Source organism: Ambystoma mexicanum, chromosome 12 (assembly GCF_040938575.1).
Source record: "Ambystoma mexicanum isolate Mex_15411 chromosome 12, UKY_AmexF1_1, whole genome shotgun sequence".
NCBI lineage: Eukaryota > Metazoa > Chordata > Amphibia > Caudata > Ambystomatidae > Ambystoma > Ambystoma mexicanum.
Window position 1 is genome coordinate 99,322,818 of NC_090936.1, and position 25,885 is coordinate 99,348,702.

General features: G+C 44.4%; 1 protein-coding gene and 1 long non-coding RNA gene across 7 annotated transcripts in view; one reads left to right on the forward strand and one right to left on the reverse strand.

Annotated features, from left to right (window-relative positions):
- The window catches only part of STK38L (serine/threonine kinase 38 like), a 419,201-nt gene that overhangs the window by 77,028 nt on the left and 316,288 nt on the right, over positions 1-25,885 (forward strand). The window contains exons 3-6 of one of the 6 annotated variants that reach the window (XR_011281744.1): positions 8,973-9,105; positions 9,245-9,347; positions 9,535-15,075; positions 15,267-15,740. The exons of 2 other annotated variants lie outside the window; for them this stretch is intronic. Coding sequence is in view for 3 of the 4 variants with exons in the window: in XM_069628092.1 (XP_069484193.1) it covers positions 11,238-13,475 (2,238 nt within the window). In the remaining variant the exon portion in view is untranslated. Of the gene's footprint in view, positions 1-8,972; positions 9,106-9,244; positions 9,348-9,534; positions 15,741-25,885 lie in introns of those variants that run through there. 3 more of the 6 variants (XM_069628092.1, XM_069628093.1, XM_069628094.1) reach the window with 3 other exon arrangements.
- Positions 4,506-5,537, reverse strand: LOC138512929 (uncharacterized). The gene is made up of 3 exons (XR_011281620.1): positions 5,409-5,537; positions 5,167-5,269; positions 4,506-4,979 (listed from the first exon to the last, which is right to left on the reverse strand). It is a non-coding gene; the product is annotated as an uncharacterized lncRNA (long non-coding RNA).

The window sequence follows — 25,885 nt, forward strand, 5'->3', positions numbered from 1 at the left end:
ATTGTTCTATAAGCACCCAAAGTTAAAGCACAACTCCTTGGGCCTCATTACAAGTTAGCCGGTCTGGATATAACGGTGCCGGTAAAACCGTACCAGCACCGTTTTCCAGACCGGCTAACTATGAGTTTTGCGGCCGTGTGGCGTTACACCTGCAAAGTCTGACCTGGCGGGTCTAATGCCACCGGCCGCAGACGGACGTGAAAACTCCAGCACCATTACCGCATGGTGCCAGTGTTTCCATGGACCCCATTCCCGTGGAGTCCACCGGAATGGGGAGTAAAGGAACGCCGGCGCCGGAATTACCGGACCACCGGTGCTGTAATTCTGGCACCGGTAATTCCCCCTGGGTCCGAGGCCCCATGTCATTTCCCCTCTGTCTCCCTGACCACCCTCCACCACTTTCCTTTGCAGATCCACGAGAGCACCAGACCACCATGCAAAGGCAGCGATGTGCTGTATAATTCTATAGAACACTACAAAGCAAATCTGGTAGCCTAAGGGCTGAGTCTAGGATCACAGAAACAACATACAGATATGCTGGAGGTCCCATTTGAAAGAGTAGGAAAAGCTGCATGCATCCAATTTGTGATGTGTTTATATTGGCTTGAGTACTTGCTTTCAGGTATGCTCAATGGTTTTTTACCAGAATCTTAGCCCTCCAAAGTACTTTTATCTATTGCCAACATGGATCCTGCCTTCAGCGCTGTGTTTTGTCAGTGCCTAGTTGCAGCTACTCTCCGCTTCAAGGAGCTCCTCTGTTGGGCTTCCTAGAAATCTCATGAGCTAGAAATGGAAACGTCTCAGTAATTTGTAGTTATTGACAAGTGTCATGATGAGAATTCTACCCAGCTAGAATTGCTGGATTTTTGGGATAACTCTAAATTAGTAGATACAAAGGGAACACAGATATGCTTTTGAGTACTTGAGATTCTGACATCTATATGTAATCCGGCTTCAAAAGGGAAGCCCCGGAATTGATGGTATCCTAGTGGACCCCCTTAAGGAGTCTTGAGGACTTTTAGGCCCTATAGTTGGCACACTTCAATCTTGTAATTAAGGAGGGGCCATTTCCAGAGTACAGGAAATCAGCTTTCGGCTGTCCAGTTTTTAAAAAGGGCTCTAGGGATTGGCCAGTGACATGGGGATCTATTTCTTTACTCCATTCCTAATTAAAGATTTTTTGGAAGAGCAATTTAAGCCATTCTGATATCATGGGGCGATGAGAACATTCTTATAATGATTCAATTGGTGCTCTGTGTAGGCTGGCTTAGAAATTAACAAGACCTAAATGTGTATTATTTCTAATGTCCTGATCTATAAATGTCTGTCTAACCTTCATAGATTCCAGCATGACCTTAGTCAACCAGGATAAACTTTGACAGCGCTTGAGAGATCTGAACTGCCTGGTAGACCTAGTTAATGTATTGATTCTTGTGCATCACGGTACTATAAAGCATGTGTGCTTTCAGGTTGTGAAGGTCAATGCATGCCCTGGTTCTCGGTTAATCCTGGAGTCGGGCAGGGCTGGGTGCTTACACCATTACTGTTCTCCCTTTTGTCACAGATGGCCTCATGAACACAGCAACTCTCGAAGGTTTTATTCAAATGCTGGAGAATGGGCTCACCTAAGGCCATCCCTCTTGTCTCCTGTGGCCTTTTCCCTCCCTAGTCCACCAGGTGTTACTACACTACACTTTTCTCCCACTATGCTCTCTTCCTACAGTCTCATTCCTTTCTGTCACCTTTCCCAACCACCCTCTCACCTCCTACACTGTCCTTTAGTCTCATTCACTCACCTTACACGCATTTACACCCAAGTACTAATTTCTTTAACCAACCAATACCTCACCTTGCACACACCACCTGTAATATACCCCCACGCACAGCTGTTCTTCCTCCACCTGCTCTTTTGGTCTGCCTTCTCACTTGACCTCATCCGAATAACCCACACTGCCATAAACTTTTCTGCCCTCTTATCATACCTTTTCCCCTTGACTGGTTCTCTGTATCTGGTTCCCTGGACCAATTGCTGCCAAAATGCCCTTAAGCCCTGCCCCTTTTTCGTGCACAGGTCTGCCCGCTCTAGGTGATGGCCTGCTACATTCCATTTCAAAGTTTGTGTCCATGTTGAATGGAAGATTCTGGATTCTGCTTTTTTTTTGTCCATGTGTGTTAATGTGCGTTGGTGCCCAAGAGCAGGATGGGTGGATGTAAGCACTAGCAGTGGCTTTTAGTTAAGAAAGGAGAATCTGTTCAATGTGAACAACCGACCACTGCATACTTTGCATTACATTTGTATTCCAAGTTTTTTTTTGTTACGTATCTTGCTTTTGGGAATAGTAATGGGTTTCAGCAAACGATCCCCGTGGTCCAGTTGGTGTTGTACCTTAATCCTACTGTTATCTGGTGTATGTGCGCTATTAAGCATGATGTTCCAGTTTAGGGATGTGTGGATGGGGTGCAAACCTGACCTTCAGATTGTTCTAGACCTGCCATATACAGATTGGAAAACAGTGGTGCTAGAGCACATCCTTGCTTAAGGCCTTTGCTTGTCAATCTCTTCGGGCTCATGGTACCTTTCATGTTGAGTCAGACCTTTACTGTTGTATTTTCTTAAAGAGCAATTGTCATTCTCGAGTTTTTTTCTATACCCCACTTCACAAATTTGTGCCATTGTATAAATGTTACCCTATCAAATGCAGTTATAGCCCAAAAAAGCTGCATACAATTATATAATTGTTCTTTTATAACGCGCGGGATCGGGATTCAAACCTGTGTTGCCCTGCGTTGTCTTGCTTCCAAGAAAAATGTGTTACCCCTGGGCTATCCTTCCTCTCCATCAATGAGCTCGTTAGCAAAATTTCCCCTACAACCTCTCATGCTAGGACCATTGTTTGCCTTATGATGTACCTGCCCTGAAATCTGATTGTCAGAATGGAATGTTGCTGTTGCTCCACTGCCCAGTTGGTAGCATCACCCAGCATAATCTTTGCAAAGGTTTTTGTTTGGATATCAAGGAGTGTAAATCTATAATTGGCAGGATTCACTTTACAACCCTTCTTATTTGTGAGTAAGAGTTTTTCTTCCAAGTCATAGGCCCAAAAGCTTCCAATACTGCATTACATAACTCGTAGGACATTACTCTCTGTGACTTTGATTCAGCTATGTAATCCATCATCATATTCTTTCCTTTGCCATGAAGGTGTTTGCCTTCCCGTTTGTTGGTGCTGAATGGGCTGTATGTTTTATAAACCAAATGGCCATGCAGATTCTGCAAGTGGATTTGACTGGGTCGCTCTATTCTTTCCGTCATAATTGTTAATCATTTGCCAGAATGATCTTTTCTAGGTGTTTGCATTAACTGCAACATTTGTAACCACCTATTTCTTGCAAGATCTTGCATATGAAATGTCCTTCCTCCCATTCAGTGATTTTTTTTAAAAGAAAAAATTTATTTTAACCTTCAGAATTTTATTGATTTGTATTTGTAAAGCGCACTAACAGCCCACAGGCATCGAGGCGCTGTTGCAGAAATTGTCTTGTTTGCACATATTTGTCTTAGTTACATAGGTATGCTTGGCTCATGGTTACAGTGAGCATGAACATGAGAAAGCACTGTTGCGTGTGGAGATCTTAATACAGAGAACATGATTTAGCTCTTGGTTACAGTGAGCATGATATATTTCTAGTGTACAGAACAGCAGTAGGCTATGACATGACAAAACAGCCACATTGATGGGGTGAGGCCCTTAGGTGAACAGCACAGCAGGGTTTTGATTAGTTTCCTAAAAGCAAGGTGCGATTCAACCTTTCTGGCTTGGGGAGGGAGGGCATTCCAGTGTGTTGCTGCCAGTACTGGAAAGCTGGATCCTCCTGCTCGTATTCTTAGTCTTAGGAACAGAGATCATGTTGGCATAGGCCATTCTGGTGGGTACCTGCTTGACCACTCTTTGAGCTAGGTATAGGGGTGCACGGTTGTTAACACACTTGTGTGTTAGAGCGAGGGCTTTAAAGACTATCCACTCTTTAACGGGGAGCCAGTGAGCTTGCTTTCTGGTCTCAGAAATGTGTTCCCTTTTGGAGATGCCAGTAGCTGCCCTAAGGGCGTTATTCTGGACTGTCTGCAGTTTGGAGAGGTTTTTGTTGGAAGTCCCTAGGAAGAGGGCATTACAGTAGTCTAATCTGGATCCGATTATGGCTCTTGCAATGGTGAGACAGTTTGTCTTCGAGAGAGATGGTCTGTCATTGTTGATTAGTTTGGAGTGATAGGTAGAGGTCGAGGCAATGGCATTGACCTGCCTATTCATAGAGAGGTCCGAGTCCAGGTAGACACCCAAGGTCTTTACTAAGGGGTGGCGTCCTGCCACGTATATTTGCATACAGTAATCTTTTATTTTTAATTACTGTGAGACTTTTCTTATTTCACATATTACATATCCTAGAAACTGTGAAGTTGTGCTGTCTGCAGTACAGAGGTACAAGAGAATGATACAGAAAAACACATGTGACTCTTAGCTTGTTTATTCAGCTAATATCACAAAGTATAAAAAAATTGGAAATGAATTACCCATGATATTACGATAGTTTTTTAGAACAACACTTTTCTAGCAATTTAGTGTACATATAAAAGTGGGAGTCTGTATACAGTAGAATAAAGCCACAATGCAGAACTCTCATAGCATGAACTTGAAGGTGCCTAAAGAGCTTAGTACATAAAGTCAGTGCAATAAACATATATAGTAGGGCACAAACAGTATCACATTTGTAGACATCACTTTTTTACAAACATCATCCCAATACTGATTTCAAATAGTATATTGGATGTCTTTCAAAGAGGAGAAAACCAAGTCTTTGGTCTACGTCAAGATGTTTATCAGATGTTTTTTGTAGGGACGGGCTTGCTGGCCTGGATGTAATGAGGGTCCCAGGACGTTTCGGCGTCAAAAATAGCCTTCTTCAAGGGTTTAGACCCAGTCTCCCTGTCAAACGAGAATAGAGTAAGGACGTAATTAGTGTTCCAAGAACACTCTGGTGTTGTCATAAAAACCAGGATACTGGTATGTGTCAAAACGATTTTTTTAAAAAACTCGGGGTTAACCCCTGGACATAAAGAATTTTGAACTGCTAATATTCAAATGTCGGGCTTGTACTGACTCATACACTGACCTGAAAGGGTTGGCTTAAAGGAGGTGGAAGTGGTTAGTAGCCCTCCGTGAGTAATGGCGTGGGTCCCAGTGTACTTGGTACCATTTGAGCCTGGAACATGTGTCTAGGGAAAGAGAAGGGACAAAGAAAGGGTTGACACACAGGAAATGAGCTTTGTAAATACTTGGGTACTTATAGTAAACACAAGTAAGCACCTAAAGTGGCTGGAAGGACCACAGGGGGTCAGGGTAAATAGAAGTTACCTGTTCCTGTGCTGGGTGTATTGAAGGACCCGGCAACTTGAGGCTGGAAGAGGCGGGAAACCCCGGTCTGTATTCTAGCGGGGGCACCCGTCTGATGCTGCAGTCAAAAAGATGCAGAATATACGTTTCTATTCTGTGGAAAAGGGAAGAAGACTTAAAACATGCCGTGGAGGGAGGGAGGGGGGGGGGGGCGGCGGGGGTTGTTTGGGCGGTTAGGTTGGTTTTTGGGTGGGGGGTTATTTGGGTTACAGATAAACGGAGACTCTGTATGCCACTCAAGCCATTACCTTTGGAAATTTGGCTGTTGACAGCGGCGGTCTGCTCGAGTGGGATCGAGCGCGAACTAAGCAGCGTCAGGATCCCGTTGCAGCTCGATATGTAATGCTCAGTGCTGCGTATAAGGCTTAAACTGGACTGTGCAGCTGTACTCCCTGCGCAAGCGCAGGGGTGCGGCACTGAGCCTCGTCGACTTCTGCGCATGCGTGTAATGGAGACGGGGCTCTGCAGTATGCTCGCTAATGTGTGCGAGGGAGCGCCATCCGGGCGCTTATACGGGCGCATGCGTGGTTGTGTAGTGGACTCGTAAATGCGCATGGGCCCTTTGTCATGTTGGTATAGTGGTATAAAGTTGCCTAAGCACAATGTACAATTTGTTAATATTATCCGAAAAAAGCGCCAGACCGTTCTAACAAGATGGCGCGGGCCTAGGGCTACTAAACACAAAAGGCAGTTTAATTTAGAGCATAAGAGAGACATTTTTGCAGATGTATTCAAAAATCTTAGGTTCTGTAAATTAATATACTGTATATATTAAAACAGCATTAAAAACTAAAAAGCCAAGGTTCACATTTTTCTGTTTGCATATTTTTCTTTGCATCATCTTCATATATACATTGGTCGAAAGCAATGGTGTATATAAGCAGAGGAAAGAGAGAGAGAAGTGCATGTGCATGCCCTGGAGACCTCGGCAAGTTGCTAATAGATACAGAGTGATATTAAGCTTGACAGTTTACGGTTGTCCTATTCTGTTTAGGGTGTTTTTATTATACAATTGTTAAAAGAAATCGTGTATTGGAGCAGACAGGGTATATAACAAGAAGAAGAGGTACAAATATATCAGTATACACCCTGGAAAGGTAAATGCCATGTCAAACTGCTCATAGATACAGAAGTGGAATCTACAGATGACTGGTATAGAAAATGTAACCAGCATGTGGGTCTAAAAAACCTTTTATTGGAAGTGCTGAGAGATAGAGCATGGCCTCCGCTCTACTACGATGTTCTGGTACAATGTTTGGCACCTGGTTCTGGAAGGGGAACTTGTGTTGATATCTACAGATCCAATGTGACCTGGAATAGAGACATTGTAGCAGGAGAGTGGAGTGCTCAGCTGAAAGTGGTGGGAGTTGCCTCGTTCAAGCCATTGGTGATGGATTTTAGTTTAAAAATCCACCAGGCTTCCTTATGATTAAGGGCGTTTGTAATGTTGGTGTTGTTAGAGATGATGTCAACCACCCACCATTTCATGTCATCAACTCCATGCTGAAATTCCAAGTAGTGTGAGACCAAGGGTGCTGTATGGGTTTTACATCGTATCCGGGATCTATGTTCCCCTATTCGTTTGTTTACTTGTCTTTTCGTCTGTCCCACATATCTCAAACCACAAGGGCACTCAATAACGTAGATCACATTAGGAGTTTTACAGTTAGAGAAGTGTTTTAGTTTCCAGTCCTGTTGTTCGATTTTAAATGAAGTAGTTTTTTTAGTTAGTTTACATACACTGCACGTTCCACAGGGGTGGTGTCCTACAATTTCACGGAGACTCCAGAGTTCTGATCTTTGTGGTTTTTTGTTGAGCCTGGCATGAGTAAGTATATCTTTCAAATTTTTTCCCCGTTTCAACGCCATACGTGGCAGGGGTTCATCTGGAAGACAGATCTGTATAAGTGGCCAAAATTTCTTAATAGTTGCTTTGAGATGAGTGGTATTCGGACAAAAAGTAGATACACAGGTGATTTGTTGCTCGACTTCCGAGTTGCGTATTTTTGGCATCAGGAGGGTTTCCCGCGGGATGTATTGTGCTCTTTTTCTGGTATTTTTAACTAGTTTATTGGGGTACCCCCTGTTTCGTAGTTTAATCTGCAGAGAGATCGCATTTTCTTTATAGTGTTGTAATTCAGTGCAGTTGCGCCTTATTCTTAGAAATTGCCCAAATGGTAAATTGTTCCGTAGGTTATTGGGATGGAAGCTCCTATAATGAAGAAGGGTGTTTCGGTCCGTTTCTTTTTGAAACAGGGAGCACAAAAGTTTATTCTCTTTAACTGAGATAGTTAAGTCCAGAAAGTTGATATCTCTGTTGCTTCTTTCTAGAGAGAATTGAATCTCACTGGTTTGGCTATTAATCCACTCCAGAAAGTTTTCTAGGGCTGTTTCATCACCCCTCCAAATAAAGATGATATCATCGATATATCGGAACCATCGTGAGATTTTCTCATGGAAAGGGTTATTAGTGTTGAAAATAAGTTGCTGTTCATATTCTGACATAAAGATGACTGCCAGGCTGGGTGCAAAAGCCGCACCCATAGCAGTGCCGCTTATTTGGAGATAAAATATTTCATCGAATGTAAAAAAGTTGTTGCGGAGTGCCAATTCAAGAAGCTCTACAATGGAATTGGTGGGTACTCGGGTTTGTTTCATATTATGTGTCAGATGTTGTCTTATACATTCAACGGCGGAATCTTGCGGAATGCTTGTGTACAGGCTGGCAATATCCATGGTGACTAATAGTTCATCCATTGGTTGAAAGGGCTGATTTTCAAAAAGTGCAATGGTGGCCATCGTGTCTCGTAAATATGTAGGTGTCTCTTGGCTCAGAGGTTTCAAAAAGTAGTCCACAAATTTGCAAATTGGTTCGAGGATGGAACCACATCCGGATACGATGGGTCTTCCTGGTGGTTGATGTTGATCCTTATGTATTTTGGGGAGTGCGTAGAAGGCAGGTATTCTACCTTCTGATGTAGTGAGGAACATTTCCTCTTTTTCACTGATCCATCCATGTTCCGAGGCAAAAGTCACAATTTCTTGAATTTTAGACTTAATTTCCACTGTGGGATCTTTCTTCAATTTCTTGTAATTGGCTGGGACATCCAAGAGACATTTGACCATGTTTTTATATTGGTCTATGTTTTGAATGACTATGCCCCCTCCTTTATCAGCTGTTTTTATCACAATTTGTTTGTTTGTGGAAAGATCTTTCAATGCCTTGTACTCGTCCACTGATAGGTTTCTCCTTTTGTCGTCTTGTTTATCCTGGAGTTTTCTCATCTCATTCCTGATGCACTTTTCAAAGGTTATTATAGAGGGTGATACTTCGTTCTCACTGGGATTGAAGTTAGAGGGGACACGTAGTCCTGGCTTGAGTGGCATACAGAGTCTCCGTTTATCTGTAACCCAAATAACCCCCCACCCAAAAACCAACCTAACCGCCCAAACAACCCCCGCCGCCCCCCCCCCCCCCCTCCCTCCCTCCACGGCATGTTTTAAGTCTTCTTCCCTTTTCCACAGAATAGAAACGTATATTCTGCATCTTTTTGACTGCAGCATCAGACGGGTGCCCCCGCTAGAATACAGACCGGGGTTTCCCGCCTCTTCCAGCCTCAAGTTGCCGGGTCCTTCAATACACCCAGCACAGGAACAGGTAACTTCTATTTACCCTGACCCCCTGTGGTCCTTCCAGCCACTTTAGGTGCTTACTTGTGTTTACTATAAGTACCCAAGTATTTACAAAGCTCATTTCCTGTGTGTCAACCCTTTCTTTGTCCCTTCTCTTTCCCTAGACACATGTTCCAGGCTCAAATGGTACCAAGTACACTGGGACCCACGCCATTACTCACGGAGGGCTACTAACCACTTCCACCTCCTTTAAGCCAACCCTTTCAGGTCAGTGTATGAGTCAGTACAAGCCCGACATTTGAATATTAGCAGTTCAAAATTCTTTATGTCCAGGGGTTAACCCCGAGTTTTTTAAAAAAATCGTTTTGACACATACCAGTATCCTGGTTTTTATGACAACACCAGAGTGTTCTTGGAACACTAATTACGTCCTTACTCTATTCTCGTTTGACAGGGAGACTGGGTCTAAACCCTTGAAGAAGGCTATTTTTGACGCCGAAACGTCCTGGGACCCTCATTACATCCAGGCCAGCAAGCCCGTCCCTACAAAAAACATCTGATAAACATCTTGACGTAGACCAAAGACTTGGTTTTCTCCTCTTTGAAAGACATCCAATATACTATTTGAAATCAGTATTGGGATGATGTTTGTAAAAAAGTGATGTCTACAAATGTGATACTGTTTGTGCCCTACTATATATGTTTATTGCACTGACTTTATGTACTAAGCTCTTTAGGCACCTTCAAGTTCATGCTATGAGAGTTCTGCATTGTGGCTTTATTCTACTGTATACAGACTCCCACTTTTATATGTACACTAAATTGCTAGAAAAGTGTTGTTCTAAAAAACTATCGTAATATCATGGGTAATTCATTTCCAATTTTTTTATACTTTGTGATATTAGCTGAATAAACAAGCTAAGAGTCACATGTGTTTTTCTGTATCATTCTCTTGTACCTCTGTACTGCAGACAGCACAACTTCACAGTTTCTAGGATATGTAATATGTGAAATAAGAAAAGTCTCACAGTAATTAAAAATAAAAGATTACTGTATGCAAATATACGTGGCAGGACGCCACCCCTTTGTTTCCAATCTCTACAGCTCCTAAGTCCTACCACTAACTTTGAGCAGTCCCTCCAGTTACGCAACTTTAGATATAGCAGCAGCTATAATAGGGACACCCTGACTAGTCCTCACTTGAGCCATTAGTCTGACTCCCTTTCAGGCCATTGCCTGCCCCCAGCTTGCAACTATTTTATACACTGACCCCCCCGAACCCCCCCTTCCCCACCTTACCTTTAGCCTTGATTTCATCATGGAACACATCCTTAGTTTTTCGGAAGAAGAAACAGCAGACATTATTCAGGGCCCCACTCTGTTTAATTTGGATGGAGCCCAACAACATATTGCCGCCACAGCATCTGGCGATGACCTACTCAAACTTAAAAAGAAATGCTTCCGCACAGAGGTTCATGGTCACCTCTTGAGAGAATATTTACGGGTAAATATGGTCCCACTTGGACTGATAGTCCGTAATGAACCAGCACTTTTTCTTGGAGACAAAGAATATATGACCGACTTCAGCAAAATCTCAACCAAATGTTCAAGAGACCTAATGGTATTAACTATTAGTACAGCAAAAAGAATCCATGCAAAAATTCAAATCGAATTGGCAGCTGAAGAAGAAAAATTCCTCACTAATGAAGATTTACAAAATGCCCGAGACAAGTTGAAGGAGATCAATTCAGGGTTCGATCAATTTATGGCCACAACATTGGAAAAAAAGCATAAGAAATTGGCCAAAGACATTCAAAACTTCAAGATTGAAAACGTGTATCCTTATTTAGCACCTGATTATAAAGAAAAGAAAGAGAAAGAAAGAGTGAATAGCCAAACAGGCCCAAGTAGAGGACGAAGAAAACGGGTTACATTTTCTGAGACGTCTAGTTCAGGCTCCTCAAATGGGTCATCTCAAAACATAGGAAGACAACCACTTGGAGGACAATCCTTACCAACATCACCCCCCCAGGTTCCTTTTTTAGGCCGGGGGGGCCCCAGAGGCCGTTACTGGGGCCCACCACCACCAATGAACATACCTTTCTACCCATACAACTATCAACAGTGGGGCCCCCCAATGCGGAGACGACGCAACCAATGGAGACATTAGAAAGCATCCCAATCTTTAACTTATCAGGAATAGAACTTACCAGAAGTGAGACTGCGGTCCTGGCCAAAGGTCTTTCTTTTGTCCCCTCGAACAAGACCAATTGGTTCAATTTGGATCAAGAATTGTCCACATTCTTCAGAACAGTAAGACGTAAATTCTATTTCAGAGATAAGGAGCCTCTAGTAAGGGAGGAAGATTCAGGACTACGTGTCCCCTCTAACTTCAATCCCAGTGAGAACGAAGTATCACCCTCTATAATAACCTTTGAAAAGTGCATCAGGAATGAGATGAGAAAACTCCAGGATAAACAAGACGACAAAAGGAGAAACCTATCAGTGGACGAGTACAAGGCATTGAAAGATCTTTCCACAAACAAACAAATTGTGATAAAAACAGCTGATAAAGGAGGGGGCATAGTCATTCAAAACATAGACCAATATAAAAACATGGTCAAATGTCTCTTGGATGTCCCAGCCAATTACAAGAAATTGAAGAAAGATCCCACAGTGGAAATTAAGTCTAAAATTCAAGAAATTGTGACTTTTGCCTCGGAACATGGATGGATCAGTGAAAAAGAGGAAATGTTCCTCACTACATCAGAAGGTAGAATACCTGCCTTCTACGCACTCCCCAAAATACATAAGGATCAACATCAACCACCAGGAAGACCCATCGTATCCGGATGTGGTTCCATCCTCGAACCAATTTGCAAATTTGTGGACTACTTTTTGAAACCTCTGAGCCAAGAGACACCTACATATTTACGAGACACGATGGCCACCATTGCACTTTTTGAAAATCAGCCCTTTCAACCAATGGATGAACTATTAGTCACCATGGATATTGCCAGCCTGTACACAAGCATTCCGCAAGATTCCGCCGTTGAATGTATAAGACAACATCTGACACATAATATGAAACAAACCCGAGTACCCACCAATTTCATTGTAGAGCTTCTTGAATTGGCACTCCGCAACAACTTTTTTACATTCGATGAAATATTTTATCTCCAAATAAGCGGCACTGCTATGGGTGCGGCTTTTGCACCCAGCCTGGCAGTCATCTTTATGTCAGAATATGAACAGCAACTTATTTTCAACACTAATAACCCTTTCCATGAGAAAATCTCACGATGGTTCCGATATATCGATGATATCATCTTTATTTGGAGGGGTGATGAAACAGCCCTAGAAAACTTTCTGGAGTGGATTAATAGCCAAACCAGTGAGATTCAATTCTCTCTAGAAAGAAGCAACAGAGATATCAACTTTCTGGACTTAACTATCTCAGTTAAAGAGAATAAACTTTTGTGCTCCCTGTTTCAAAAAGAAACGGACCGAAACACCCTTCTTCATTATAGGAGCTTCCATCCCAATAACCTACGGAACAATTTACCATTTGGGCAATTTCTAAGAATAAGGCGCAACTGCACTGAATTACAACACTATAAAGAAAATGCGATCTCTCTGCAGATTAAACTACGAAACAGGGGGTACCCCAATAAACTAGTTAAAAATACCAGAAAAAGAGCACAATACATCCCGCGGGAAACCCTCCTGATGCCAAAAATACGCAACTCGGAAGTCGAGCAACAAATCACCTGTGTATCTACTTTTTGTCCGAATACCACTCATCTCAAAGCAACTATTAAGAAATTTTGGCCACTTATACAGATCTGTCTTCCAGATGAACCCCTGCCACGTATGGCGTTGAAACGGGGAAAAAATTTGAAAGATATACTTACTCATGCCAGGCTCAACAAAAAACCACAAAGATCAGAACTCTGGAGTCTCCGTGAAATTGTAGGACACCACCCCTGTGGAACGTGCAGTGTATGTAAACTAACTAAAAAAACTACTTCATTTAAAATCAAACAACAGGACTGGAAACTAAAACACTTCTCTAACTGTAAAACTCCTAATGTGATCTACGTTATTGAGTGCCCTTGTGGTTTGAGATATGTGGGACAGACGAAAAGACAAGTAAACAAACGAATAGGGGAACATAGATCCCGGATACGATGTAAAACCCATACAGCACCCTTGGTCTCACACTACTTGGAATTTCAGCATGGAGTTGATGACATGAAATGGTGGGTGGTTGACATCATCTCTAACAACACCAACATTACAAACGCCCTTAATCATAAGGAAGCCTGGTGGATTTTTAAACTAAAATCCATCACCAATGGCTTGAACGAGGCAACTCCCACCACTTTCAGCTGAGCACTCCACTCTCCTGCTACAATGTCTCTATTCCAGGTCACATTGGATCTGTAGATATCAACACAAGTTCCCCTTCCAGAACCAGGTGCCAAACATTGTACCAGAACATCGTAGTAGAGCGGAGGCCATGCTCTATCTCTCAGCACTTCCAATAAAAGGTTTTTTAGACCCACATGCTGGTTACATTTTCTATACCAGTCATCTGTAGATTCCACTTCTGTATCTATGAGCAGTTTGACATGGCATTTACCTTTCCAGGGTGTATACTGATATATTTGTACCTCTTCTTCTTGTTATATACCCTGTCTGCTCCAATACACGATTTCTTTTAACAATTGTATAATAAAAACACCCTAAACAGAATAGGACAACCGTAAACTGTCAAGCTTAATATCACTCTGTATCTATTAGCAACTTGCCGAGGTCTCCAGGGCATGCACATGCACTTCTCTCTCTCTTTCCTCTGCTTATATACACCATTGCTTTCGACCAATGTATATATGAAGATGATGCAAAGAAAAATATGCAAACAGAAAAATGTGAACCTTGGCTTTTTAGTTTTTAATGCTGTTTTAATATATACAGTATATTAATTTACAGAACCTAAGATTTTTGAATACATCTGCAAAAATGTCTCTCTTATGCTCTAAATTAAACTGCCTTTTGTGTTTAATAGCCCTAGGCCCGCGCCATCTTGTTAGAACGGTCTGGCGCTTTTTTCGGATAATATTAACAAATTGTACATTGTGCTTAGGCAACTTTATACCACTATACCAACATGACAAAGGGCCCATGCGCATTTACGAGTCCACTACACAACCACGCATGCGCCCGTATAAGCGCCCGGATGGCGCTCCCTCGCACACATTAGCGAGCATACTGCAGAGCCCTGTCTCCATTACACTCATGCGCAGAAGTCGACGAGGCTCAGTGCCGCACCCCTGCGCTTGCGCAGGGAGTACAGCTGCACAGTCCAGTTTAAGCCTTATACGCAGCACTGAGCATTACATATCGAGCTGCAACGGGATCCTGACGCTGCTTAGTTCGCGCTCGATCCCACTCGAGCAGACCGCCGCTGTCAACAGCCAAATTTCCAAAGGTAATGGCTTGAGTGGCATACAGAGTCTCCGTTTATCTGTAACCCAAATAACCCCCCACCCAAAAACCAACCTAACCGCCCAAACAACCCCCGCCGCCCTCCACGGCATGTTTTAAGTCTTCTTCCCTTTTCCACAGAATAGAAACGTATATTCTGCATCTTTTTGACTGCAGCATCAGACGGGTGCCCCCGCTAGAATACAGACCGGGGTTTCCCGCCGCTTCCAGCCTCAAGTTGCCGGGTCCTTCAATACACCCAGCACAGGAACAGGTAACTTCTATTTACCCTGACCCCCTGTGGTCCTTCCAGCCACTTTAGGTGCTTACTTGTGTTTACTATAAGTACCCAAGTATTTACAAAGCTCATTTCCTGTGTGTCAACCCTTTCTTTGTCCCTAGACACATGTTCCAGGCTCAAATGGTACCAAGTACACTGGGACCCACGCCATTACTCACGGAGGGCTACTAACCACTTCCACCTCCTTTAAGCCAACCCTTTCAGGTCAGTGTATGAGTCAGTACAAGCCCGACATTTGAATATTAGCAGTTCAAAATTCTTTATGTCCAGGGGTTAACCCCGAGTTTTTTAAAAAAAAAAATCGTTTTGACACATACCAGTATCCTGGTTTTTATGACAACACCAGAGTGTTCTTGGAACACTAATTACGTCCTTACTCTATTCTCGTTTGACAGGGAGACTGGGTCTAAACCCTTGAAGAAGGCTATTTTTGACGCCGAAACGTCCTGGGACCCTCATTACATCCAGGCCAGCAAGCCCGTCCCTACAAAAAACATCTGATAAACATCTTGACGTAGACCAAAGACTTGGTTTTCTCCTCTTTGAAAGACATCCAATATACTATTTGAAATCAGTATTGGGATGATGTTTGTAAAAAAGTGATGTCTACAAATGTGATACTGTTTGTGCCCTACTATATATGTTTATTGCACTGACTTTATGTACTAAGCTCTTTAGGCACCTTCAAGTTCATGCTATGAGAGTTCTGCATTGTGGCTTTATTCTACTGTATACAGACTCCCACTTTTATATGTACACTAAATTGCTAGAAAAGTGTTGTTCTAAAAAACTATCGTAATATCATGGGTAATTCATTTCCAATTTTTTTATACTTTGTGATATTAGCTGAATAAACAAGCTAAGAGTCACATGTGTTTTTCTGTATCATTCTCTTGTACCTCTGTACTGCAGACAGCACAACTTAACAGTTTCTAGGATATGTAATATGTGAAATAAGAAAAGTCTCACAGTAATTAAAAATAAAAGATTATTGTATGCAAATATACGTGGCAGGACGCCACCCCTTTGTTTCCAATCTCTACAGCTCCTAAGTCCTACCACTAACTTTGAGCAGTCCCTCCAGTTACGCCACCCAAGGTCTTTACAGCTTGTGATACTGGGATTGACGAGTGGTCAATTGTAAAGGAGCTGTATTGTTTGTCCATTTTCTTGAGCGTGGCTGGTGATCCTATTATCAGAAGCTCGGTTTTATCCCCATTAAGGCATAACCAGTTCTCGGCCATCCAAGTTTGGATAGTGAAATAGATGTACTCAAGGGTGGCCAAATCGGCTTCATAGTCTCCTGTGAGTGGGATGAGAACCTGTGTGTCATCAGCATAGTTGGTTGTAAACAGGTTATAGAGGGTGGGAGAAATGCAGGAACCCTGTGGGACACCACATTTGATGAAGCTTGGGTGGGCACAGGCTGAGTCAGAAAAGACTTTCATAACCCTTTCCTGAAGAAACGAGGTGATCCAAGCAATGGCCGTAGTGGAGAAGTTGGCAGCAGTGGACAGGTGGTGACAGAGGGTATTGTGATCCACTAGGTCAAATGCTGCTGATGAATCAAGGAGCAGAAGGAGAGCGGATTTGTCTGCGTCTCTCAAATCATCCATTTGATTTTTTAGGTCTAGGAGGGCAGTTTCGGTGCCGTGCACTGGACGGAATCCCGCCTGCCTAAGGCCAAGCACGTTATTTGCCTCCAAGAACATTTGGATTTGCAGACAGGCTGCCTTGTCCAGAATTTTTAGAAGGAAGGGGACTGTCGTGATGGGTCTATAGTTTCCTGGGACAGTCGGGTTAAGGGTCGGCTTTTTAAGGAGAGGGCGAACCCATGCTTCCTTAAGACTAGTGGGGACATGGCCAGATTTGAAGGAAGCATTAATGAACGCTGGGAGGAAGGGGGCAAGGGGGAGGGCACATTTTTTAATAAGTTGAGCTGGGCAGGCATCCCCCTTGCAGGCTGATTGTTTAATTGATTTGAGGAGAGTGATAACCTATTGTTCGCTCATGTCCTTGAACTCAAATGAGGGGGAAACGCTGCTAGCACTGGTCTGGAATTGAGATATCTGGTGACTAAGGGCTTGTTCATGGGCTAGGATTTTGTTCTGGAGCACCTTAAGCTTGTCCAGCATATCCGTTTGGATTTTGTTGCACCAATCTTCATCCTTGTGGAGTGTTGGTGGAGGTATAGGGGGTGTTTCCAACTCCCTGAAAATGGCAAAAATGTCCTTGGTGTTGGATTTTGCACTAGGTATCCTAGAGTTGAACGAGGTGGCTTTTGCTTTAATAATTGCAGTTTTTATATTCTTTAGATATAGTCTTGAAGGTGGACTTGGTGGCGTCATTGGGGTTTGCTTTCCAATGGGAGAGCGCTAACCTTTCCTTGGCCCTCGGGTCGAATAGTTCTTTGGAGTACCAGGTGTTGGAATGCTTGGACCGCTTGGCCTTTTTCAAGGTAAGGGGGGGGGCGATAGCATCCACTGCCTGACAGATGACTGTTTTAAACACTTCATCAAGAGTTTCTGGGTCACTGGAGCCAGGGGCCTGGAGGGCCAGTACTAACAAATAAGGTGTAAGCCTTTCTTTAGTTAGTTGCCGGGCACTTCTTGCCACAGCAGCAGGTAGCGGAGTTGGTTTGAGTTGGTCCCTGGAGACCTTAATTTCAAACCTGATAGAGTGGTGGTCAGACCATGGATGAAGAGAAACGTCAGTGGCTCTAATGGCGCAGTTGTGGTGAGCAACCCAGTCGAGGGTTCAGCCTCTGCTATGGGTGGGTACTTTGATGGCCTGAGTGAACCCTAGAGTGGATAAAGCTTTACTGAGGGAGGCTGCCTGGGTATCATTAGGGTCATTGAAGCCCAAATTCAGGTCTCCTAGGAGAATGGATTGGGATATTTTCTTTAGAATATCTGAAAGAGCATGTATCGGGGCATCTTGGAAGTCTGCCACTGGCCCAGGTGGTCTATAGATGATATGGATTGCAATGGTAGAGTTCGCGGAGACCTTAACTTTGAGTGGAAGGTAGTCACAGTTATGGCTAAGATCCCCTTCTAATTGTCTTATGGCAATAGAGTTTTTAGCAATTAGGGCTACCCCCTCCCCCTTTCTGGAGAGGGCGGTCGTGTCTAAAGATATTGTAGCCTGGGGGAATGGCCAGACCAAGGGCTGGTCCTGTGGAATCGACCAGCCAGGTTTCGGTAATCATTAGAAAGTCAATGTCACTGCTTAGGATAAGGTCTAGAACATCAAGTGTATGTGCGTGGAGGGAGCGTGCATTGATGAGGGCACATTTGAAGGGAGCCACAGGGGGTGCCCTATATGAGGGGCTGGATACAGAGCTGCTCCCAATAGGGGCAGTGGGCATAGGCAAGTCAGGCTGTGCAAAGGTACATTCAAGCATATCAACATTACTCCCAATAGGGGCAGTGGGCACAGGCAAGTCAGGCTGTGCAAAGGAACATTCAGGCGTATCAGCATTACTGTCAATAGGGGCAGTGGGCATAGGAAAATCGGGCTGTACACAGGTACGATTAGCCAAGTCAATGGTCTTACTAGGCATCACTGACGGGAAGGTCTTAAAGGGTTTATTGCATGGCAAGACATGCAGTGGTGTGTATAGATGTGATACTGTAGTGGAGTACCTTACTGGCACGTTCAGAGTGGTATTAAGTCTTATGGTAGGGCACGTATAGGACTTGAGCTTTGGTGATCCCAGAGTTTGTTGAGGGTTTGGCAGGGTTAGTGGCGGCTGGTAAATGTTGTCTGGTAGGGCAGGTTTGTTCCGTGTCATCATCAGCTGCTGCCAGTGAGGACGGAGCTTTGTGCGTTCCTAATATGAGGGAGGGGGTGTTTAGAGGTGTGCTGTAGGCGGGTCCGTGATCTCAGCCGTCTGGCTCTGGCTGGGGGGTTGAGGTGCAGTGCGGGCACCTGGGGTCTAGTTGGAGGCATAGTGGGTTGTTACCCAGCAGACAACTCCATACAGATCTTCATCAGTTAGCTAGATAAATTAGAATACCTCATTTGCAACCTTCTTAGGCCTCTTTCAAAATACAAAAAATGGGGATCGAACATAGTGTTTTGTTGCACTGTTTTTACTTGGAGGCCAAAAATTGGTTTATGTAGAGTTGGTTCATAATTTGTTATTGCGAACCTCGAAGAGCTAGTATTCTCACCAATAGTTGCATTTCTTGAGCTTATTCGAGAATGTTTTTGCCATTAGTCAGATCCTAAAAGTTGGCAATCCCTTAATAGCATATATGTATAACCTTTTTAGTTTGCCCTGTAGCAACCTTCAGACAAAGCTCACCCTACACATTTGTTTCCAGTCTCATCCAGACAGGTAGCCACCTGCACACTGTTGCCATTAAAAGTATGATTAACATAAGTTTTCATTTCCCCTTATAGGAACGGACTTTCTAATGTGAGGATTATCCTTGGTCAAGGCACAAACTGGATAAAAAATGATCCAGCATGAGATGTGCTCTGCTAGGTGCAGCATCATGGTGAGTGCTCCACCTGCCCCAATCCTCCCACATCCCCAACCCATGGCGAAGGGTGGTCTGCACTGCCTTCAATGGGCGGGAGCCATTCACGTCATTTTGTCCTGCCAGCTCCTTCGTTTGGTGATCCCGTCCATGCTGTAGGAAACATCCATGAAGTGAAGTACAGGGAATTTGATTAAAAAAGAAAATACTGATGCAGTGCCAAAGCAGGGGAACAACCATTTTGTTATGCTGCCACTGCAGTAGGCAGAGTCCGAAGAGAGAAGGGGTGAAAGAGAAGTTTGAGCTCAGAAGAATCCAATAATCCACTTGATCATGTTCGCAGGGCAGAAATGAAAGTGAACGGAGACCTAGAATCCACTCATTCTCACTGGTAATCCTGTCTGGAACCCCAGCTGAACTTTTACTATACATTTTCTGCACCGAAGAGCAGGAGGGGAGTGGGGGGGCAATGTTTTGGTGAAATGGCAGGACAATCTGTGAAGTACGAAATAGTTGAAGTGGCAACTCGCCTCCAGCAAAACGTCACCCTGCATGACATTGCATCCCCTCACCATGGGAGGGTACAGCTGGTGCATACAGTGGGGGTATGCATCTGCAAAGTTTAAGGGACGTTCTAAAAATGGGTGGTACCAGAAAAAGCCCCACTTGGGATGTGTGCCTAACTATAGCCCCAAGGGTTTGACCAAACTGTCCTTGACTCAAAGTAGACTCCATTCTACCTACCTGTGTAGGGCACACCTTGATGGCCACAGAGAATGCCTCCCTCTACAAACCTGTCTATTAGGAGGGTTTAAAGTTCACGTGGAGCATCAAGCTTTAGGCCGCCGGCCGCCTTCTTTGCTTACATGGCCCAATCTCCAAAGATGTTTTTTTTTACAGTTTTTCTAAAACAAAAATTGGTTCTTTATTGAGCTTTACAAAGAGCAGTACAAGTGACATCAAAACAGAGTAACCAAATGTTGTTTCTCTAACATTATTTTAAACCTATAGTTTCTAATGGTTTTTGTTCACAAAATGCCAAACCATCTAGTTGCAGGTAATCTCCTCTTTTTACACTTGCCCCCTCTTGTGTGCTTAACTAGGCGATAACATGTGCTGAAGGTTACATAAAAAATGACTAATCACCATGACCAGGGTAGACTGGCTTTGGTTAACCTTGTGGTTAACCTTCTGGTTGAGTGTTATGGTAGATTGACTAATAGCTTTATTTGTTCTACATTTCCTAATCTGGGCATATACGAGAAACCATTTTGCCTATGACGTTAATCTGTTGTAGTAGTATGATATGAAGGACAACCACTCAGCATCTATGTGATTATTCGTTTCCAATAACAATGCAGTCAAGTTTTCCATATAATAGATTTCACTGTCTTTGTGAATCCATTCTCTGTGTTGGGAGGTTTCTCTTCCAATGGATTGTGATGCCTACTGTGAGAAACCCGATAGCATTCTCCCACCTCTCCCCCCGCTATCTACGATTCAGGTGGCATGGGAAGAACCAACGCTTTTGGATCCTGACCCTGGGGGTGGACAAGCAAGAGGATATCACCTGAGTGGCGAGTCATGGGGGATTGAGACGAGAATGCCTAAAGGTGAGACATGGTATTCCCCATTTCCCCATTGTACATCAAAGCACTCTCCCTCAGCTTTTATGGGATATTTCCAATCTAATTCCTTCTCCCCCTTCCCAATTACAACAGGTACTGGGACGTGGAAGAGATGAGTGAGAGTAATAGATTACCCATAGGAACACCATTGGGAGGCAGTGAGAGGCCTACTATGTTTCACCACTAGGTTGGCCCACTAATAATCAGGCAAGGTCAGGCACTTCACCTTAACCATGCACACTTGACTCTTGTTTGGTATAAAAGTTGTGGTTCTGTCAGAAGTTGAGCGAGCTGGGGTTGCTGGATGGATCGTTCAAGCCAGGGAGCAGGAGGAGCTTGAAAGATCAGGAGGAGAGCGGGACACCAAGACGCTGACCCGTTGTGTCAGAGGGGTTGCAGTGTGGTGAGAGAGCTGTGTCTTCAAGGAGCCAGATGGAGGCAGACTGCAACCTGCTGGCCGTATCCAGGCCAATGCTTGTTCCTCTGGGACGTGTACCGGTCCCAGGTGTGTCAGAGTGTCAGAGTGGCAGGTGGTGAGACCCTGACCTCGAGCCACATATACCGAGGAACTGCTCACCAGCGCTGCGCTACTTGGGTGAGTTTCGTAAAAAAGCGAAACACAGGAGCGTGCAGGTGGCTGGCGCGGGAGCAGAAGCAATGAAAGATGTAAGCTGCGCGATAAGCAGAAAAAAAGCGAGGAAAAGCAACGGGAAAGTGTGCTAATGGTGCAAAAACAGAAAAAAATAGTCAATTTAAAGAGAATGGAAAGCAAAGAGAGGATGCGAATGACCCGAAAGTGGGGGGAAAAAGGTGCGAGTGACGGAAAACAGAAAAGGGAGGTGCAAGAGGCACATTAAAGTGGAAAGAGGGTGCACGGCAAAGTGGAAAGAAAGGTGGAAAGAAACAAGAACAGAGTGAAAGAGGCACCGGAGGAAAAAGGTGTCAGAAGAAAGCTACTGAGAATAAGGTGGGGGGGGTCAGAGAGGTCGTGCATGGGAGGAGCAAAAGCCTGGCGTTCTCGACTCTGATACTGCCCCATGCTGGAACTGTGTGTTGAAAGGTACATTCTTACAAGGTGAACCAGAGGTGCCTACGCTTGGGGAAGGGAACCCTTGAGAGGACGAACAAAAACTGTCTTTTTGTTTGAAACTGGAGGGATCGAAGCTTGGGGAATGGACCCCAAACCATCCAGCGACATTGAACTTTGATTTGCTGCAAGAGCCCTACATTGAAGGTTCTGGGGGCAACCCTTTTGAGTTGAACTATTTTTTAAACTGACAGAACCACACCTGATGGTAAGGCTACCTGAAGCCGGTCTTGGTTTGCATTTCTTTTTGAGCCACACCCCCCCCCCCCTTAATTTATTTTTATTTTTTTAAGAAGACCCCAGATCACATTTTGTCCAAGAGTGAGGGCAAGCATAGGTCTTTACAGACAGACTTTGGTTTTGGATTTACGGACATAGACGGTCCTTGGAAATATCATTTGGGGGAACAACCCCCTTAGAGTTTATTTATTTTTTATTTATTGGACATTTGTATGGCGCCTATACTCAAGTGTTTCCAGGCGCCACGAGACAAGATGGGAGTAGAGGGAGAAGTGCAGGAGTGGGGCGCCTCCAGGAAAGGGGGCAGGGAAGTGTTCGGAGGGGTGGGGCAAGAAGGCAAGTGCTAGGGGGGGGAAGAGGTGGGGAGGATGAGTGCAGTGGGCAGGGTGGACCAATTTGGGTTAGTCTGGGAAAGGGAGCCTGAGGGCAAGTGCTGGCAAGGATGCAGGGGTGACGGTCTGGCTCCTGTATGATTTTGAAGGGACCAGTCCCCAGTCGTAGTGGCAGAGGGAGAGTTAGCACGGGAGGGGGAGAGGGAAGAAAGAGCAGAAAAGTAAAGGCTTGAGAAGTTTCCGAAACTTAAGAAGATCCGGCTCAAGTCGGAGAGGGAAGGAGGGCCATTCTAGAGGGAGGAGCCGGGCGCAGAAAGGAATCTATCTTCCACCCTCTGCTTGGAGAAACGTCTGACCTGCAGGGAGTTGAAGCCAGAGGACCGAAGGGCACTGGTCAGGAGGTATTTAGGGAGGGAAAGCTGGATGTAAAGAGGTCCCAGACGGCCTTGAGGATGATGCAGAGGGTCTTCAATTTGATCCTTGCGGTCACTGGGAGCCAGTGGAGAGATTTTAAGTGCAGGAGAGATGCGGCCCCTGAGCTTGAGGCCAATGATAAGTCTTGCTGTCCTATTCTGGATTAGTTGGCGGGGGTGAAGGGAGGAAAGAGCGACAAGCCTAGAGCGAACCACAGCTCTGGAGACATTGAGCTTCTGGGGGAAGGTGAGGAAAGGTAGAAAGGTTAGGGCCAGTTATTAATTGCACCAACCCAACAAAGTTTTACAATAAAGGTTTGCAAACTATTAGTCTGTGTCTCTCTTGATACCATGTCAGTCTCACAATAACCTTGCAGCTAGTTGTACGTTTCTAGCCATGTTTGACAAACCAGAGTGATGCTCATCTAAATCGTTATGCCCAAACAGGATCAGCAAGGGCGCCTGGGGCCTATCCATACTATTTTTTATCCAGGCCAGGACCTCTGCCCAAATGTTATGTGCTAGCAGACATTCCCCCAAATATGTCAGTATGTGCCTATTTCACCACTCCCCTCCCCTCCCCCCCACCCCACCCCTCCAGCAGAACAGGCCCACATCGGGTACATTTTGGATAGCTTATGTGGTTTAAGTTGCAAACATTGGAGCAATCTATAGTTGTGCATCTTGTATTGCATTGATATTGTTGACCACACATTGTCCTATATTTCCGACCATACCGCTTCGTCCTCTATATGCACTGGAGAAAAGACAAAGGTAGGCATTGCAGGGTCTATTTACTGAACTTATTCGTAGATGTCTACAAAATTAAAGTGGTGTGTGCTGTGCAATTTGTTAGAGCACAAGTCACATCCAAACACTTCATTCATATTATTCATCAATCAATCTCATTCAAACTCATCCCAACATGTTTGTTTCTGATAATGTGTGGTAAAAGCTAAGCAGAAATTCATCAGGGGTATGTCTGCAATATCTCACTTCTTTGCTACTAGAGACTGATACGCGAGAAAAACAATACAATAATGTGTTTTACAAAAAGACAGAACTAAAATAAATGTGTTTTATCTGGTGCGTATCGGTAAATTTCGAGTCAAACGGCCTCCAATAGGTGAAGTCCTAGAGGTGGTCTATCCTATTCAACACTCGACCAGCAATATGATTCATCATAAATGAGAATACGTAAGGGCTCGAAGATTTAGGTTGAAGGTGTGTGGCAATCCACAGGGCGTTCGTGGACTTCCTGTTGTAGCTCAAATGCACATCAGGGTTTCTCCAGAGAGAGTGATACGTAATCCTTAATAGGTTCGCCCTCCGTGATTATTAATTATTCAAATCCATCACTGTTCTCCGTATAATGAGGTATCGGGATAATGCAGCGTGCATAGTGGGTCGCACTAGTAGCGGAATTGCTGGTGGATGTTGTAATACAGAAATGGAGCCCGTGGGGACCGCCTTGGAGGTACGCGCACCCTGGATCAAGCACCCTGTCTACAGGTTGCTGTTCGAGTAAGCTTCAATCCTGACAATTGTGTGATGCAGTAGTTCTAACCATGAAGGGCCAGGTTGAATAGCCTTATTCTTCCGTTCGGCGGGTGAATACGCAGAGTGTGCTACATGGCTGTGATCTGCAGTGCGTCCTGTCCGGAATAGGCTTGTCTGCCAGGCCTCCGCTGACTCCATGAGTAACATTAATTCTAAAGCCTGGCAGTTTCCCATAATTCCGAACAATTTCTATCAGAGCGTGCAGAGATGTTTTGGGACTCGAGGCATATGCTAGTATATTGTCAGCAAAGAGAGCCAGCTTATACTCCTTAGCAAATCTATTTAATCCTTGAATGGTGTCGTTGCTATATATCATCATAGCCAGAGGTTCCAGGGTAAGTGTGAATAACAGTGGGTACAGGGGACATCCCTGTCTTGTTCCCTGGTTCAACTGAAGTCCCTCTGCTATACTGTTTGCTATAACCTTGGCCGTTGGGTTTTTGTACAGTTCCATCCCTCCTGTGTACCATAGATGCTCCCAGAAAAGGCCACTCTACTTGGTCAAAGGCCTACTCTGCGTCCAAATACACCAAGAGGGGATCGCAATTACAATTACATAATCCTGCTATGAGGTCCAGTGGCTTGCATATATGATCTGCTCCTTGTCTTCCTCTGATGAATCCCACTTGATCGATGTGTATCAATTTGGATAAAAGACCCCCTAGCCTCGCCGCTAAAACGCTTGTATAAAGTTTGGCATCACCATTTAACAAGGAAATCGGCCGATAGGAGCCACACTGCAGCCTGTTTTTCCTTTCGGAAAAATAATCACTATCTTAGCTTGTGTGAAGCACTGTGGGGTGCCGTCGCCTTCAATTATGCTATTGAACAGCTTGCCCAGAAACTGAGCCAATTCCCCATTGTGCTGTGCATAGGAAGCTGTGGTGAATCCATCTGGGCCCGTCGACGAGCCTGCTTTCAGCCTGACAATGGCTTTCTGCACCTCTTCAGTCTCAACTGGTGCATCATCGGCACAATTTCTGCTTGTGTTAGTGAAGCCATCGATATGTTATCCAGGGATAGCATGGAATCCTCAGCGCCGACTCCTCGCTATATAGTTGTGTAAAACAACAACCAAATTGTTGGGCTATGTCCCTTGGGAGAGTGAGCACAGTCCTGGATTCTTCCCTAATCTTGTACACTGCCCTATGACCCCTAAAACAGGACGCTAGCAGTGTATGAGCCATATCCCCTGCCTTTCCCTTCCTTCCCCCAGAAGTTCACCGTCTCCAGAGCTCTGGTTCTCTTTCGGCTGGACTACTGCAAC